At 40.9% G+C, this 19,932-nt stretch overlaps 1 protein-coding gene across 1 annotated transcript in view; it reads right to left on the bottom strand.

Moving 5' to 3' along the window:
- Positions 1-304: 304 nt before the first annotated feature.
- magi3a (membrane associated guanylate kinase, WW and PDZ domain containing 3a) overlaps positions 305-19,932 on the bottom strand; it is a 200,599-nt gene continuing 180,971 nt past the window's right edge. Inside the window, exons 12-21 of the mRNA XM_034696443.1 lie at positions 18,345-18,621; positions 17,935-18,029; positions 16,080-16,272; positions 14,766-14,984; positions 12,552-12,737; positions 12,302-12,395; positions 9,787-9,862; positions 8,711-8,848; positions 6,269-6,407; positions 305-3,387 (exon numbers count right to left, since the gene is read on the bottom strand). Coding sequence (XP_034552334.1) covers positions 2,411-3,387; positions 6,269-6,407; positions 8,711-8,848; positions 9,787-9,862; positions 12,302-12,395; positions 12,552-12,737; positions 14,766-14,984; positions 16,080-16,272; positions 17,935-18,029; positions 18,345-18,621 — 2,394 coding nt within the window. The 3' untranslated portion in view covers positions 305-2,410. The remainder of the gene's footprint in view (positions 3,388-6,268; positions 6,408-8,710; positions 8,849-9,786; positions 9,863-12,301; positions 12,396-12,551; positions 12,738-14,765; positions 14,985-16,079; positions 16,273-17,934; positions 18,030-18,344; positions 18,622-19,932) is intronic.

Here is a 19,932-nt window from a genome sequence, read left to right on the forward strand (position 1 = left end):
ACACCTTGCCTGGTTGACAATTCAGAGGGAATATTCAGCTCTGATTAAACATTAATTCTAGGACAACCTTATTTATTTTACCTTTCATTTCTATTAACAGTTCATTTTTTGTTGCTTTGGTATCGAAATAGGTATCAATATACATCATTTGATTTGCATTACTTGCAAGTTGAAGTTCAAAGTTCTGTTTTAATGCCAACTCTAGTGGCACCCCATTAAAGTAATTGGATACGATGATATCAGTGAAGTAGACTTGGTTAACATAATCAAACCCTATTAATAAATAAACAAACAAACAAACAAATGAATGTCCTGAATCACATTTATTCAGTAAACCTTTATTTATCAGTGCATGAACAGAATGCCATGACCAGGTTATTCTTTCACCCATTTTATATCATCTCCTCTCACTTCCCTTAAAAAAATAATGAAACGATTTACAGAGGATTTTTTCTGCATGAAGGCAAATATTTATACAGGTGCTGTACAATTTATAAACATTTACATCTACCATGATGTCAAAACTAAAAGTTTTTTTTTTTATATATGTTGGAGCAATGCAAGGCCACAGTATCATACATGGTAATGGCATGAATATTAATAATACAGTAGCCTGTCATATCAACAATAAAGTGGACAATAAATTAGTAAGTGGCCTCACAGACCAGTAGATGCATGTGTTACTATTGTACATCTTTAAACAGGCAGACGAGGGTGCAGTTCAAGCAGTGGCTAGTTTGTGAAAAGCAGTCTGTGAACCACTAGATGTCTCTCTACTCCACAGTAGCAACATTGAAACAACTATTTGTCCTCAGAGCAGGGCACAAGTGATCCTGATAAATTACAAGAAATATCTGTAATTTTCATCTTGGACTTGGATCCCAAGACTCCCAAAAAAGCAGTCAAGCCATTTTCACATTATGCAGCACTTGCAAAAACCCACCAAAGGCCAGCATTTTCTGAAGACTGCCCCTCTCTCTCTCTCTGTGGAAAATGAACTGCCTTCTGAGGGAGCCTGGCTTGATTTCTAACATGAAAGTGCCAGCCATGGTGTTGATAATGAAAAACAACAACTGAGCAAACAATGTACATACTATTTTTTTCACATTAAGGGTAATACACTAAATAAAAAATTTGATCAAAAATAGATTTTGAGGTTAGAGTGAAGAAAAGCGATATGCTTTTTGTGCCTACATTTATATTGATAAAAATATCTCTTAAAGTTGAACAAGTCGAAGGCAGAGGGCTCTCTTCTCTTTACAATCAGGCTCTTTTATGTCATCCCATTTATATAATTTGCAAATATATGTGTAGTAACTTTGTTAAATTATATTTTGGATTAAGTATAGTCAATGCTACAGCATATCTAGAACACACAGGCCTACCAGTCCTCTTGTATACACACACAGCCGGAGGACCAAAAGTACAGAGCTGCTACAGAGTAGACGGCGTTATGAGTCAGGCTTGTTTGACTGTTTACAGATGATGAAACTGCAGAAATAGAATGTATAGATTATGGTTCTGATATTAGTTTTGAATGGTGATGCTCATCTGCACATTCTATTTCTACCATTAAGTCCACATCAAAGGTGAAATGACTCAGAATGGATATGTGTACTAACAGTTTTGTTTACATATCATTTCAATAAATTACATTATGCTTCATTATTAACACACATGTGACAAACATTAGAACTATAACCACAAGTATCTGGTCTGCTGATTGATGCATATAAAGCTGCAGGGTAGTCTGCAGACCCTCTGATAAGCTAATGGAAACAAAGTTTCAGAGTCTTCTCGCGTATGAGTACACTCATACAGTTAGCAACCCCAGTCGGTCTCTAAAAATCAGACAGTAGATGACTTTGAACGCAGCTGACTTTAAGGGAAACTCGCCAGACTCACTTTTTCCTACATCCATCAGTGACGGGAACAGTGAATCAATCATGTCTGGAAGAAAAGCCGAGTGATTGTATTATTAAGTCATAAACCTTCAAAGTGTCAAAAAGAGACGGATCCTTCATCCAGACCGGGGAGAGCAGTTCATCTTGTCACCCATAAACAGTCTCACAGTGAGTGCAAAACAGAGCAGCTTCTTTATAACCGGAGTCCCTGATTGGCACAAAATACACTTCAGTGTCACATCCAAAAAATCACACTCAGAAACCAACAATCCACACAGTTCAAATACTCGTGTAGGTACAAGCACGCATGTCGGATCAGACATCAGCACCTTGATGCGAACTGACCTAGGCAAACTGGGTGAAAAGAAAGCGATGAGAAGCTATGTTGCTGGTTACACAGTGATCCGCTTCATCCAAGACTTGCTAAAAATAATCCTTCCATTCTGAATGTTTATAACGAGAGGCTCAGCTTTAATTCAGTATATGCAGACAGTCCTGGGAAGATATTAGACATCTGCGTATGGTGTGTCCACCTGGGAGTGGATCTTGGCAGAACTGGGAACTTTCCATGGACCGGGGGTGATTTGAGCTTTCTTGGTGCCAGTGGTCCCGTTTAAGCTGGGATCCTGGATGCTACTGTTGGAACCTCTAGGGTCCTTTTTAAATGCTTCCTCAGTTAGCCCGAGATGCTTGTTTTCCTGATATTCCCAATCCCCCTTCTCTCTCGCACTAATCCTCCGGCTTAAGGTGCCGCTGTCAGCATCCGACGCTGCCCGTTCCCTGTGCATCTGGGATTGGGATTTTTGTGCTGCTGCCTCTTGCTCAAGCTTTTTGCTCTTCTTGTGGCGTTCACTGGTCCCAAAGATTATGTCTCCGCTCTCCTGCCAATAGGCTGCATCCTCCTCCTTGTACCTCCAGTCCTTCCCTTCTCCTGAGGCACTGCTGGGCTGTTGGCCAGCTGGACGCCGAGGGCTCTGGGGCTCCACCTGGTTCCTCAGAGGCGCAGCAGGATCTTGTTCTCTCTTGGAGGTCTTTCTAGGGCTAGAGGAGCGGTAGTCTCTCTGCCCTTGGGCTTTCCTCTCTTTACTCATATCCTCCAGGGACCCGCTGTGGCCTCGCTCTGTTTTCCTGGGGCTTGGGGAGCGCTCTATGTGATCTGTGGCTCCTCTCATGGGACTAGCAGACTTGGAATCCCCTCCACCCGATTTTCTGGGGCTGGCTGTACGCTTATGATTGGGTTGAGAGAGCTGCTGTCCTCTTGATCTGTTGGCCGGCCTGCCATGCTCCTGCCCAGACCCAGGGGACCCCGACGCCCTGAAATCACCTCCAGAGAACTCTTCAGGGGCGGCTGTTTTGGGTGAGGATGGGGACATTTCCGAGGTAGAGAGGGAGACAGAGGATGGGGAGGCTGGAGATGACTGCCCGTCGGTTACAGAAAGTCTGGGAAAGCTTGAGGTTGGAATGGTTACTTTGTCCTTTGAACCTGAGGGACAAGCAGTGGAGATTAAGAGGAGGTTCTCGCAGAGCAAAATCTATGAATTCAACAGAACAGCACAAGCATAAATATCCCATTGCATGGGATATTTCAAACATTCAGCAGAAAGATAATTAAACATGTCATGCAGTGGGAGTAGAATGTCCTCATATTGTGAAAAGCTCGCTCACTTTCTGTAATAACCCTCTTTAATATCCCGCTAAATATTTGCCTTGTTTGAGATATGTATCAGCCGACGACATAGCCATCAATGGAAAAGGTGCTAGCGCTCGCCCACCACTGACATTTCAATTTCCCCCCGAGCTGATAAGAATTGCACAGCAGTGATTGAGAGCAGATATATGCAGCAGAAAATCAGAGAGAGAAAAAGAAGAGTGGTGGACTTAGTGGTGCTGAAATGAGAGTTTGGATTTCTAAGAGCAACAACTCGTAGAAATTCATTCTAATGTGGACTTCAGATTGAAAGGTCGATGCCAGTGAATGCACACAGAGCTTTTTAACACTTGTCACCGATCATGATCTAGTTAGGGACCTTTCTCCAGGTCTGCATTCTCACGGCCAAATTCCACCAGATACATGTCCGGTCTGTATCCAATCCGCCACAGCACTGGATCCGATAGGTTTCTATTCTAGTCAATGTGTTAACTTCCTCTGGATCCACTACGTTGCGCTCCGGCTGCATCTCTGATCCGGCAGGTGGGGACGCAACGGATCGGATACGCTACATTTCTATTTTTCTATTTAAAATTTTTTTTAAAGTTATATTTTGTTTTTTTTTGCCTTTATTTGATAGGACAGCTGAAGAGAGACAGGAAATGTGGTGAGTAGAGAGCGGGGGACGACATGCAGGAAATGGTCGAATGGCCGGGAATCGAACCGGCGACCCCTGCAACAAGGACTGTAGCCTCTGTATGTGGGGTGGGGCGCTTAGACTGCTAGGCCACCAACGCCCCTATTTTTCTATTTTTGACGGATGCCAGAGCACGACGCATCAATCTCAACAGAGCAGATGGAGCGGGACAGGAAGTCAAAATGAAACCAAAACAAAATGAAAACATCCGGTTAATTTTCAGAATAAAACACTGTGTTATCATCAGATCATTTTTAACTTAACTATGACAACAAAATGTCATTTTGAGAGGAGCCAGGCCTGGAGACAACAGGTCAGAGGTTTTCAGAGGCCGATAAAGACAGTATGGATGAGGAGAGGAGGAGGAGAATCCTTGATTCAGTAATTACAGCGGGAAAACCACAGTCACGTGACTCCAGCTGTCCGGCGGTCCAGCTTTGGAGCCGGACCTCAGCGGATTGGAGACGGACCGGACATGGATCTGATAGGTTTCTAATCTAGCCAATCTGTTAACTCCCACTGGATCCGCTTCTTTGCCTTACAGCTGCGTCTCTGATCCGGCAGGTCGGAACGCAATGGATTGGATACGCAAGTCTTCTATTTTTGCCGGATGCCGGAGCATCCATCCATCCATCCATCCATCCATTTTCTTCCACTTATCCGGGGTCGGGTCGCGGGGGCAGCAGTCAAAGCAAATTGACCCAGACATCCCTCTCCCTGGCAACACTTTCCAGCTCCTCCTGGGGAATCCCGAGGCATTCCCAGACCAGGCGGGAGATATAATCCCTCCACCGCGTTCTGGGTCTACCCCGGGGCCTTCTCCCAGATGGACGTGAACGGAACACCTCTAAAGGGAGACGTCTGGGAAGCATCCTTATCAGATGCGATGCCGGAGCACGACGCATCAATTTCAACAGAGCAGATAGAGCGGGACAGGAAGTCAGGCACCAAAACAAAATGAAAACATCCGGTAAATTTTCAGAATAAAACACTCTGCGTTATCACCAGATCGTATTTCCCTTAACTAGCCAGGCCTGGAGTAAGAGGTCAGAGGTCAGAGGTTTTCAGAGGACCATAAAGATGACATGGATGAGGAGAGGAGGAGCATACTTGTTGATTCAGTAATTACTGTGGTTTTTAATTAATAAACCTCAGTCACATGACTTCAGCTGTCCAGCTGTCCTGCTCCGTGCTGTGTTCTGTAAACGCAATTGGTGGGTGTTGACGGACGAGAGATCACAAATTCGGACCGCGGCGGATCGGAGACAGATTGGACAAGGATCTGGTGGAAGTCCCTTGTCATTCAAGCTCAGCATGAGTGTGTGTTCAGTGGCATCTCAGGTTTTGTAATACCCTTAAAAAAATAACTTGCAGAGCTCTGAAGCGTCCCAGTGCTCCTGCAGGTCTGCTCGTTCTTCTAGGACTCACTGCTTTGGTTCAGCCCAGGGGAAGTGTAACTGTGCTTTGACTTTTCTTAATGATTGGCTGTTCACTGAGTGACAGATGATTATCTAATTCAGGTTGATCATGGGGGATGAAGGAAGGGAAGGAGAAGGACATTTAAAATCTGCGAGATGAATCACTTTGAAAGGAGAGGTCAAAGGAAACAGTATGAGGAGTACAAGGTTTACCAAGGTTATTAGGGACAGACCAAGAAAAGCAGTGAGGCCTTTAGTGATGCTCTGGTTTCATGTAGAAGCACAGGGTGGAAGAAGAGTTCAGACCTATAGGAGGAAAAGATAAATAGGTAGAAATAGACAGCCGAGCCGGTGCAGAAAACCGGAGCAGATTAAGAGCACAAAAGGTAGATCGAGACAGAAGTAGTGAGATAGAATGAGAGGAGAGAAAGGTCAAGAAGAGAAGCTCGCAACACATGCATGAGAATAAAGAAAGTCAGCACCCTGCTATCAAGCATATCCATACAGAAGCTGCTTTAAAGTATGTATGGTTAATATGCTATTGCGTAGCTATAAAGTCTACAATGTGCGCACATGCATGCAGCTCTCAGCAGGCACTCACTGTGATCTGGGACCAAGCCTTGACCTGGTCGAAGCAGCAGATGAACTTTATTGCCTCCTGCTTGGATCAGCTCAATTGCTCGAGTGTGTGTGATGCCCTGCGTGGCCTCGCCGTTGATCTCCACGATCTGATCTCCAACCTGTCGTGTAGATACAGTGTTATGAGTAACGAGCAGGAGGTCTTTGAGGAATTAACGAGCAAGAGTAAGAGCATGTGTTATTATTACAATGAAGACAAGAGGTTCTCAGGGAGGGGAGACTTCAGACTAAAGAACTGCTGGAGGTGAAAGATACAGGAGTGTGGGGTACATTCTAAAACAACAGAGTGTGAGTAACTGGCTTTTTCATTTGGTCATCCTACTCACAATAAGTTGTCAAATTTAAAACCCTCAGCACTTAAATTCTGCAACTTCTGTCAAAATTGAAGTAATGTCTCTGTTAATGCTGAGCTCTGATCATCTGATCATTTCAGTGTGACTTCCCCATATTCACTGCAAAAGAGTGGCCACATATATTTAGAAACTATGGTAAAGAAGTGCTTTGGTAGACTGGACTGTTTTGGTGCAAGCAGTATGGCTGCTGCAACATCATCAGCAATATGCTATTTGATACGACACCATACTATATACAATACGATACAATACAATACAATACCATACCATACAATACTATATACAATACAATACAATACAATACAATACAATACAATACAATACGATACAATACGATACGATGCAATGGGATACCATACGATTAGATACAATACGAAATAATACAATATGATACAACACCATGCAATACCATATGATGCAATACAATAATATATATTACAATACAATACATTACAATCTGATACGTTACGATAGAATACGATATGATGCGATATGATACAATATGATACGTCACAATACGATACAATGCAAAATGATACAATACTATACAATATGACTCAATACGCTATGCTACCATACGATACATTACAATACGATACGTTACAATATGATATGATATAAAATGATACGAAATGATACAATAAGATACGATACGATATGATACAATACGATACGATATGATTCAATACGTTATGATACAAAATGATACCATACTATACATTACCATACCATAAGTTACAAAACGATATGATATGATACGATATGCTACCATACGCTACATTACAATACGATACGTAATAATGCGATTCGATACAAAACGATGAGATACAACACAATATGATACAATACTATACGATATGATACAATACGATAGGATATGATACAATACGATAGGATATGATACAATACGATACGAAACGAAATTATACAATGCGATAAGTTACAATACGATAAGTTACAATACGATAAGTTACAATACGATAAGTTACAATACGATAAGTTACAATACGATACGATATGATTCAATACGATATGATGCGAAATTATACCATACTATACATTACGATACCATAAGTTACAAAACGATATGATATGATACGATATGATACCATACGCTACATTACAATACGATACGTTACAATGCGATACGATACAAAACGATGAGATACGATACAATATGATACAATACTATACGATATGAAACAAAATTATACCATACCATACATTACAATACGAAACGTTACAATACGATATGATACGATACAACACAATATGATAGAATCCGATACCATATGATTCAATACGATATGATACAAAATGATACCATATGATTCATTACAATACGATACGTTACTATACGATACAATACAATATGAGAGAATACGATACGTTACCATATGATTCAATACGATATGATAACATACGCTTCATTACAATACGATACGTTACAATACAATACAATGCAATACGAAACAAAACAATACAATACAATACAATAAGATATGATACCATACAATACATTACAATACAATACATTACAATACGATATCATACGATACGATACGATGCCGTTTTTGGCCCCTTTACAAGAATTTTTCTAGCACCCTAGTGCCACACATTTAGCTACCTCCCTAGTTGTAATTGTAAATAAACACATAAAAAACAAACAACAACCAAATTTAAACAGAGGGCACAAACAAGTCTAATTAAATGTGGCAACTTTTGTGTGGTGTCATACTCCCCTCTCTTTTAGTTTTAGGTGTTCTTTTGACTTCCCTTCAAATAAAGTTGAAAACACGCACACAATAAAAAAGAAAAAAGAAAGAAAAAAAGGAATCTTGGCAAAAAGGCACTCCTTTTAACTCCAGCACTGACCTCAGAATCAATACATTTTTTTAAGTCCTCTTTTGTATCAAAGTAATCCACTCCCTACAGTACCTGGAAAAAAGCCCCTGAGTAAGTCCTATCAATTTAATTTCGAGTTCAAAAGTGCAAAGCAGCATTACCCAGTTCATTCTGAGGACGGAGACAGACAAGTAAAACAAACTCACATGTATCCGGCCGTCTTTAAGAGCAGGCCCGTCCTCGGCCAGGCGCAGGATAAACAGGCCCATGTTGTACTCCTTCCCTCCTCTCAGGCTGAAGCCGAAGCCCCGCTGGCTGCGCTCCAGCTCCACCACGAAACAGCCCTGTCGTAGGTCACGGACAAGAACATGAGCTTTTCAGTCTGGACTGACACGTTAGAAGAACTACTGCAGGTCTTTGTCAAACCTGGGAAATCAGATGTTTAGCAGCTTGCTGAAAGGTTGAAATTAAAGCCGGGTTTTTATTTTAGAATTAGATCCTGCCTTTCTTTTGAAGCAAAGAAAAAAACTGGTTGCTGCTACTATTCTGTCTGCGCTGGACTGCATATGCACGCCTCTGCTCAAAGCTTGCACATACTTGATACTGTATATCATGGAGCTTTGAGGTTTATTACAAATTTTAAAACAATGACTCATCACTGTGTTCTGTACTCCTGTCGTCACGCAGGAAAAAACATTGACATCTTCTTATTTATAAATGCAACCTAGGACTACTTCCCTCTTACCTCCTTGCATATATTGCACAAAGAACTCAGGAAGTCATAATCTTCGATCTCAGGATCTTTTATTACTATCTGTCCCGAGGGTCAGGACTGAACTTGGGAAAAAGGTCCTTCAGGTTTGCTGCTCCCTCGACCTGGAATGCCTTACAAAAGGATCTAAAACTGTCTGATATGATATCTTTGAATGCTTTTAAGCGGTCCTTAAATGACTTGGAGGCTGAAGCATCTGTCTGTAGATGTTTTGTTTAAATGTGACGTGCTGTTTTTCTGGAGGCACCTGTTGTGTAGCTGTTGTATGCGTCTGCTATTTGTATTTATGTCTATTGTAAAATTGTAACTCTGTAACTGTGCTGCTGGCTATCTTGGCCAGGACTCTCTTGGAAAAGAGATTTTTAATCTCAATGAGCATTTCCTGGTTAAATAAAGGTTATAATAATAATAATAATAATAATAAAGTTAATACCTATGGTAGAGTATACAAATAAGAATCATGAGGAACAATTAAACTGTACAAAAAAATTAAGTTAAGCATGGTCTTACCTGCTTAGGGCCTGACGTGATTAGTGTTCCCATTTCTTTTAATAGGAGAGAGTTCCTTATTTCAGTGTCACCATTCCTGCACCAGAAAAAAACACAAGCACGTCACAATTGTCCCAACATTACTCTGAATATTTTATAGTGTTTGATAAATTAACGGCATGATATATTGTCTCCTTTGAGACAAATTTAAAGCATGTCAATTGGAAATAAAGATGCAGGGAAATAATAAGTGAGAGAAAATAAACACAGCTATGTAAGTCTGAGCATTTCTTTGTGTATGATCTAATGCAGGGGTGTCAAACATGCGGCCCGCGGGCCCGCGGAACCACTTTGCAAAGTGAAGAAATTACAGAGAACACATTAACTGGAATTTTTAAATGAAAGTAACTACTATTTCAGATTTGTCCTCTGGGGGGTCACATAAAATCATAAGAGTAAACCAAAACCTGAACAATGCTTTTTTTCTTAAAGTGAGAAGATAGATTACTTGCTATTTGCAAAATTCAGTTGAGCTCAGGCGGCAACCTCTGGTCTATAAAATATGAGTCCAATGTGGAAGTGCTAAAAACTGCAGTTCATTGAGGATCCGCTTGAGGCTGGCTCAAGACAATCTTTACAGTAGAAATAAACATGTTTACAGCCTGGTACAAAAGATGAGTGTAGTCTGGATAGCTCATTTCTCTATCGGCACACACTGTAGGGGTTGAGTTTTTTTCTAATGCAGCAATTTGGAAGATATTGAGATTATGAGTCTTCCAATGAGAGGCACAGCTGACTTGACTGACAGGCGGGAACACTGTAGCTGTTGGCTAGTCAGCCAGCCTCTTTACATCACAATAGCTCGACAGCAGTCGAGCAGCATATTGTATACAGTCTATGGTGCTGACTGAGTGAACCAGAAGCTGAAAAGCGTTTTTTTTTTTCAGGACTTTTTTTCTCAAAGTGATAAAATAAATGACTTGCTGTTTGCATAATCCGATTGAGATTCATAAAGATTGTTTTGAGCACTATAAGATGATCCACTAACTACTAACACTAGCACTACACTGCTGCATACAACACTGTCCAGCAAGCAAACTGTTCATGCTGGAACTGAGGAGTCCAAAATAGTCAACTTTACCTTCTCCATTATTATAATCTATCTGTTCTTTTGCAGTAAACATTAAATTCGGTGTCAGGTGAGTGGATAACTTGTGTGTTTGGTGTGTTCGCAGCAGGTCTCATTGCTTAAAGAGCAAAAGCCCACTGTGAGACTCATCATGGCAAAAAAGACCATACAAACATATTATGTTATGATTTTGCTGGTCCGGCCCACTTCAGATCAATTTGGGCTGTGTGTGGCCCCTGAACTGAAATGAGTTTGACACCCCTGATCTAATGCATACAGTTACACATGCATACATGAGCAAAATATAATGATGCTTTACAAAACTAGACACAAAAAACATTACAGTTGTATATACTCTGTTCATTGTATGACATATAAATCATTATATTCAGGAGCACACAATACCAAACCAAGGTCTGTCATCATTCACAAGCTGAATGGTTCTCTGTTGCAGAGTGCATATAAAGTTGTGCATGCAGTGTCCTGGGTGATTTGTGTATTATTCCACTAGCTGCTTGTGTCTTCCTGGTTGAAATATTGTGTCTGAGCGAGCACATGAAAAGAATAGATAAGACATGTTGTATAAAGAGTGGAGAAGAAATCGTATTCCTCCCTTCTGCTCGGTCCAGTATGATCCACACTCTGCCTCACCTTCATAACACCAGCATGAGCCTCTGTCTGTTGGCTTCATTATAAAAACACACAGACACCAACGTAAATCCTGCAAAGAGCTGTGTTGCTCTAACAGCCCAGTGACAGTAACGGGGGCATACTTTAATGCTTTGCAGAGCTCATTACAATGCCTTTGTGGGAACTTGGCTCTGCTGACATATTATCTGAAGAGTGTAGGCCCTTCTTAGTGGCTCTGGCATGCAGAAGAGTTTACACACTTCAAGCAGTCAAGCTGACAGCCTCAGCTCATATCTAGCTCTGGCTGACCCTAGGCGTGTGTTAAAGATTATACAGAGAAGAGGGAGGGTACTGCCAGGAAAAGGACGGGGGGCTCAGCAGGGAGAAGGGGGAACACATTCGGGTAGGGAGTGAAACGGAGTGGGTGAGAAGTGCTGCTGCAGCAATGGATTAAAAAGTCTGACACAGGTAATCTTGTTTAAAAGGAAGATCAAAGAGCAAGCGAGACTCCATATTAATCCGTCTCTTTTTTATTTTGCTATGCCATCCAAACATTGACCATGGGGGGATTTCTGTTTTTCTGGAAAATAAGGACAGTGCAAGCTACAAGAGATGGTAATGGAGCCACACTGAAACACACAAGAGCCTGCTTTTAGAGCATTTGTGCTAATTTATGTTCCAAGACACAGAATCTGTATTAGACTGTCACAAGTGGACTCACTGCTTGAGAGGGAGCATGTGTAAAGCTTATGCTTGTATGCGTGTATACTTGTGTACCTGTCCTGATAGCTGGGAGGCTGTTGGCCCATCGCTCGGTGTTGTGCTGAAGGGCTATGCCTGGCTGAATTTGTTCCAGATGGAGGCGCGCTGTCTGTGCAAACACAAATCATAACACAAACTCAGTCAGTACAATCTTGTTATCTGTTTTTTTTTTCTATCACTCTAATTATCTTATCCCCCGGATAACACCTCTGATATTTTATCAGGAAATCAGCTCAACTTCTTCAGCTTCTCTGTGCCAACCTACCATCTTCAGGCACCACAGTGAGGGTGACAGTGTTGCCGGCATCCTTGATAAGCTGGACAATATCGTTGTGCGACATCTCCATGATGGACAGGCCGTTGACAGCAGAGATACGATCCCCCACCTTCATTTGACCTAGACGGTCTGTCGGGCTGCCCTCAATAATGCGGCCAATTTTGTGTGGTATAACTGAAACAGGAGGACGCAGAGAGAGAGACATGAAAACATGTTGTTTGTTTGCATGTTTGAGGAGCTTTGATTCAATAAACCCGACACCAAGAGAACACTTTCAACACGGCGGCCTCAGGTTTTTGTGGCTATGTAAGCAGAGCTGTCACTGCCAACATAATCAATGTGTGTCCTCTAATATGAAAACATTTCATGAAGTTTTGAGGATGTGATGTGATGTCCAGGCTGAAATGAAATCCACTAAATCAAGTAGAAACAATAAAACATTACAAAGTGATGAATAACAAAAGTGGCTGACATCAATCTTGCAAAGTCTAAATACTTTAGCACAGCAGTATTTTGAGCTGAGTGCTAACATTGAATGCTAACATGCTCATAGATATAGTTTGTAGGGTTGCCAACTGTCCCGTATTAGCCGAGACATCCCATATATTGGGCTAAATTGGTTTGTTTCATACGTGACCTTAATTGTCCCATTTATTGACTATTAACTCTTGTAAATACAGCAGACTGCACTCTACAGATCCTAGATCAGATAAAACGACAGTGGCAGATCATGTGCCAATCACACCGCCTGTCATCCAATCACAGCCCCCCTCATGCGCATCAGTTGTATACAGCGCAAATGTGCCAAGTCCTGCAAAAAAGTGTGGAGAGGATTTTCTCTCTGATGGTCATTAAATGGTCAGACTCAAGAAACAGATGCAGCACTGATCAAAGATTAACTTCAAATATCTGTAAACTGACTTGTCATGTAAGGACTTCTCTCTGGCTGTGCAAAAGGGCAAAAGACTGCTTGAGTGAGTCAAGAGCAGCAAAAAGTATCCATGGAAGAAGTAAATTTAGTGAGTCATACTCCTCTTTTGCATTTCATTTTTCTTTTGCCTGTTTTTTGATGTAAAGAGCCAAATTGTGGTTTCTTTGAGGTTTATTCATATGAGGTTACATAATGATACAGTAAGGATTAAAGGGAATATAGACTACACACTTTCTGCATTTCCAGTTATATCAAAATATGAACATATGCTGAATTCACACATCATGGCACTGTGCACCTGTCCCTTATTTAGTAGTGAGAAAGTTGGCAACTCTAATAGTTTGTAACATATTCATCACCTCAGCTGAATTTATTGACATGCTAACATTTGATGGTTAATACTTACAAAAGTAATCGTCATCAACCTTGCTAGCATATTTCTGTACAGCAGTATTTAGAGCTTAATGCTAACACTGAATGCTAACATGCTCACAGGTATAATTTTAAACATATCCGTCGCCTCAGCTGAGTTTGCTAACGTGCTAACATGTGCTGTGTTGCAGTATTTTGAGCTAAAGTCTAAACTGAGTGTTAACATGCTAGCAAGTGAAGTTTGTGACATAGTCGTTACCTCAGCTGAGTTTACTAGCAGGCAAGCATTTGCTAGTTATTACTTACAAAATTAAAAGACATCAACCATGCCAGTGTACAGCGGTATGTTGGGATAAATGCAAACATTAAGTGCTAACATGCTCACAAGCATAGTTTGAAACATAGTCATCCCCTTAGCTGAGTTTGTTAGTCAGAACTTTTCCTAAATACAGCTGGGTCTGTAGGAAATGACGCCAGTGTTGCAGCTATTTACAGAGGCTAAATCTGTGAAATGGCCAGAAAAAGTCTCATGAGGGATGTCAAGAGATGTTGGACTTCATCCCCAGGAGATTATGAATGCTAAATATTATCACAAAACATTCAGAGAATCAGAAATGGAACTTCATGGTAGAAATCAAGTGAAAGTTAAGGGTTTATCCTGCAGGATACATCCTCTGGAAATCATGAACATCTGTTTTTTGTTGTTTTTTTGAACCAGCCTGCTACATATGTGAATATAATGTGTATTTTTTTTATCAATGCAATTAAATAGTTAAGCCCCTTTCAAGGCTAATTACCACAAAAAAACATGATGCAAGAAAAGATGAGACATTATTGATACAAATATCATTTTAACAAAGCTGAATTAAACACATATTTTTCTTTGTTGTATTTCTGACCTCCAGGTGGGGGCTTGTTCTTTGACGTGAGGATAACAAATCCGAAGCCCTCGTTGTCTCTGCGCTGCAGAGTCACATCGAAGCGCTCTGACCGGGTCATCTGAGCGGGCTGGACAGCGTTCTGAAACTCTCCACGAGGCACCTTGGGCGAGCTGTTCACCAGGGCAGATGCTACCTGATAGGGCTGCTGAACACCCTCCTCTTCTTCCTCTTCATCATCTGAGAAAACGCAGAGCACAGAAACGTGAGGGGGGGGCGCTTACAGGCATGCATTTAGAACAGCTTTTCAGATACAAAAGTAGATCTGTATGGTAATGTTTTGGAAAGGCAGGAACAGCTCAGATCCACAAAGAAGGCAACTTAATGTATTCTAGAAGAGATTGTTTTCATTTAGCTGAAGCACATGAAAAATGATGGGTCTCTCCTTAAATTATCCAAAAACACAGCAGCCTTATTGAAGACAACTACTTCCTCTGTTTATCGCACACTCAAAGTAAAGGAATTCCAACTTCATGCTTGAGATAAGAGCTCTTAACAGCTTGTTATTCAAGGGTTCATCCACCTCAATCTCTCTTCATTGTATGTTTGTTTTGCTGAGTTCCTGTTTTGTCAGCCGGCATCGGGGAACCTCTTTCTAAACGGCTGCTTTGGAAGCATAAAGCCGAACATGATTGATGTTTAATTTCTGCAACGTGAACAATGCTGTTGTTGCAGTACATCAAGTCCAAAGTAATTTCAAAAAGTGCTTGTATTATTCACAGAGTGGTTATTTGTGGTGGTAAACAAGCCCGAATGCAGCAGGGGGTTTGTGCTATTAAAGAAACTGAAAACTCAGCATTTTCTCCTTCCTTTTTTTTCATCCTTTGAGATGTAAATCAGCTGATCTAATCTTTACTGTCCTTCATACAAGTCCAATCAGGCTAGACAAAGAAGAGCAAACAATCTCCAACTGGTGATTGTGTAATTGCATTCTATTCCTGTTTTTGGTGCATGACAAATCTTGATCCACTTTCCTTTTAATTAAAGTGAAAAACAGAATGCTTGTTTAAAAACTTGACTCTTCTTCTCCATGCAGTGTGTCACATCTTAAAAGTCAATTCTTCTCGTGAACTTCATTTATTCAGATTCATCTGCAAGGAAGTCATCCAGAACGAATTTAAAGGATTAGTGAAAAGAATCCCAGATCAAAGCTTGACTCAGAGGTCCTCCTGCAGCATACTAAGCTGGACAAAGAAATGAAAACAAGAATCTATAATTAAAAGCTTCACGTGCTTTTAGGGAGATGCAGCACTGTTTATTTTACAGCAGACCCACCTGCATGCGTCAGTTTCCTGCGGACTGTGAGCATGACTTGGCCGTTGCGGGCAGCGTTGGTCATCAGCTCCAGCACTTGTTTGTGGGATTTGCCCTTCACTGGCACGCCGTCGATACAGAGCAGCTCATCCCCGGCCCGCAGGCGCCCGTCCTTTTCTGCTGCACCCAGTGGCACGATGGCACCGATGTACACCTGTGGAGGCAGGAAGAGCAGCTTCACACACGCTGATCTGAGCCAGAGCGAGCACGAGGATTGACTGGCTTTATGGTAAATAATCAGCTGAAATCCTCTCAGTTGCTCTGAGCGTTTAATGCATTTTTTAAAAGTGTGAAAGAGGTGTGCTGCTTTTTTGAGAACCCATTTCCTCATTGTCCAACAGCAGTAGTACAAATGAATTAAGGCTTTTAAAAGGGAATTGATTTACTGTTAAACCCTGGCCCTATTCTATTCTATTTTTCAACATATTTAAAACCAACAGGAACCAAAAGTTTAAAAAATACTACAATACTACTTCTTTTAAATCACAGCTGAAGATATATTTTTATTGAAAGGCCTTCCTTTACCCACTACATTTATTTTTAATCTACTCTTATTAATGTTTTTCTTTTATTCACTCATTGTTTTTATTATGTTTTACTGATTTTGATTGTTTCAATGTCTTTTACTCTTTATTCAGCTGTTCTTCTTAAATTGTCTTGCCAGCTTATATACCCCCCCCCCCCCCCCCCCATGCTTTGTTATTTTTATTGTGTTTTTTTTATGATGTAAAGCACTTTGTAACGTTTGTTTTGATGTGTGCTTTATAAATAAACTTTATTATTATTATCATAAAAGATCTAAGCCAGAGGAAATCTTTTGGGCAACTGGGCCCGGTCATAGTTAGTCCACTGAATGTGTGTGAGAGACCTTCAATGTTTGTACCTGATAGAAAATATGAAAAGGATGCTTTTGGAGATAGACCTTTGTGTTTGCTTTTGTTGTTGTTGTTTTTAATGTGAAGTCTAAGAAAGGTTGGTAAAAGTAGGGTTGCTTGAGGAAGACGACAGATGAAACATAAATTAGACGGAGGACGAGAGAATCCTTCCTGTCATTTTCTCAGACACTTAAAATAACAGTTGGTGCACCTCTGTAACTAAAACACTCTCAGTGATCTTACTTTGACAGATAATATTCAATCATATTTCAGTCATTGCTGCCTGTTCGGTGGCTGCTAGGTGAGCTAATATGCTCTACCTAGAAATATATAAAGTAAAGCCACCTGTATTTCCAGATATGTGACCATTTACAGCTAAAATGTAGCTCTAGCGAAAGTTCAAACAGGAAGACTACAGCAGTTGTTTAACTCTCCTCTAGCTCGTTCAATAGCTCACCCGCTCCGGAGCTGTCATTGGTTAATCAGCGGCGGCTGTCATCCAATAGCTCAGTGGCACGCCCTTATTGTCAGCCTATCAACTTTCTGCTGTCTCTTTAAATGTGTCTCTCTCTCCAGCTAGTTCCTTCTTGCATTGATGATGCGCACCCCTCCACCTCCCCATCTCCACCTGGTCTCTGCAAAGTCTTCATCCCTAGAATTCATCATCAACCACTACCACCAGTGTCTGGACTCTAGAGGGATTTCTTCTGCTGCCAAATTCACACACACCCCATAGAGTCCTTACGCCTAAGAGTCAAGTTTCATTATTCTTCAAGTTGTAAGAAATAACCTTTAATCTTCAAACTGTGTCTCCCCTGAATGAAATATAGATAGCTTGGTTAGTTAGTTTGGTTTCTGAGTGACGTTCACTTGTATTTGAAGGTTTGGTATTCTAGCAGCACGCCCAACCGGGTTGTAAACCACCAGACCATGTTACCTACCGGCTGATCTGGCCCCTCGCCCCCGAGGACTCTGAAGCCAAATCCTGACTCCTGATTTCTCTTAATAAATACGTCCAGCTCCTTGGTGTTAGGAGCTGTGAGGAGAGAACAGAACAAGAAGAAGAAGAGGGAGGAGAGAAGTTTTATTAGGCAAAGCTCATGAAAGACAAAGCGCATTAGTTATGCTGTTTGTGTGCTTAGGCATTTGGGATATATGTGTATTGCATAAAGCAGTGGATTTAAAGCTGCAGACAAGAACCAGGGAAGAGAAATATTTCATGTCAAATCGCTAAAAATGTTTTACTTTTCAAATTCAAGCTCAAAATAATATATTATCAGTATTTTGTGAAAAACCGATTTTCTTAAGTTCTTAAATAAACCAGTCGAGCATGTGCATTATGTTCACTTACGCTTGCTGTCCATCAGGGCCCTGGATTTGAGGTAGAGCTCTGAAGCGTCCGGTTTGGGTGAAGAGGAGCGCAGGGTGTTGGCAGTGTAAGAGATTGGATTTGGGGGGACCTCAGGCTGACTGAGGGTCTCTGTGCTGCTGATCATCTCCTGTCGCTGGGTCTGCATGACAGGCTGCGTGACAGGCTGGGGAACAGAATGTGGCGACTGATGGGGTGCGGAGTGAGGCGCCTGTTGAGGACTGGGCTGGGACGAAGCTTGGGACATGGGAGCTGTGCACTGCAATACAAAGACAAGAGCATTGATAAGGTGACAGACAGGAAGGTTGAGTATGAATTGAGGATGATTATATTGATACAGTAGAACACATAAGATGCTGTTTAGGAACTTGATGTAGCCTCTAGTTTCAATGCTTTGGAACCTTAGACCTGCACTGTTCTAATGGCCTGCAGGGGGCGACTAAACTGGTTGTAAATAGAAGTCCAATTATATACACTACCAGTCAAAAGTTTGGAAACACCTTCTCATTCAATGGTTTGTATTTATTTTAATTATTTGAAACACTGTAGATTAATACCAAAGCGATCAAAACTATGAAATAACATATATGGAATTATCTAATGAACAAAACAGTGTTAAACAAAGCAGAATATGTTTTATATTTTAGATTCTGTGAAGTAGCCCCCTTTTTCCTTCATGACAGCTTTGCACACTCTTGGTATTCTCTAAGTCTGCTTCATGAAGTGGTCTCCTGGAATGGTTTCTAATTAACATGAGCCTTGTCAAAGAGTTCATTTGTAGAATGACTTGCCTTCTTAATGTGTTTGAGACCATCAGTTGTGTTGTTCAGAGGTAGGGTTAGTACACAATGGATAGCCCTATTTGACTACTGTTGTAATCCAGATTATGGCAAAACCAGATTATTTATATAGTTTTGATGTCTTCAGTATTAATCAATTAATCTTAAAATAAATAAAAACCATTGAATGAGAAGGTGTGTCCAATCTTTTGACTGGTAGTGTATGTTTAAGCAGTTTCTTTTAGTAGAAGACCTAAACCCACTGTCTTCTAATGGTCAAACATCTCAGCCACTGCAAATATCTGCAGTTGAAAATGTAATACATTTTGTTCTGGCAGCGTGCAGTTTGTCACTTTGTCATAAACCTGCGTGCTGGCAGCTATTTTCAGGCATTAAATATAACTAAACATTAATAATTTATCTACTTTCTGGTGGTCTTGCTTGCTTTTGAAACTGATATAGAAGCGACAGTATGGATTTCAATCTTTTCCTAACCAGCTTACAGCTATGGAAAGAAATGCATATCCCAGTGTTCTACTACTTGAGTCCATGCGTTTGACCTCAGTCAAACTCGAGTGTTGATTTTTTAAGAACTTCTGACCCGACTTCAACTCGAGCACTGATGACTCAGACTTAAGCACTGACTGCATTTGGATGCCCGAGATGGAGAGAGAGACTCAAACTTATTTATTGATAAAAACTGTTATGTATTTTTTCATTTAATAGATTTTTTTTGTGCACAAGGCCCTTTTCAGTTTTTCATTTCTAGCTAGAGATGATGTGTATTCACC

The sequence above is a fragment of the Notolabrus celidotus genome, chromosome 11, assembly GCF_009762535.1.
Source record: "Notolabrus celidotus isolate fNotCel1 chromosome 11, fNotCel1.pri, whole genome shotgun sequence".
NCBI lineage: Eukaryota > Metazoa > Chordata > Actinopteri > Labriformes > Labridae > Notolabrus > Notolabrus celidotus.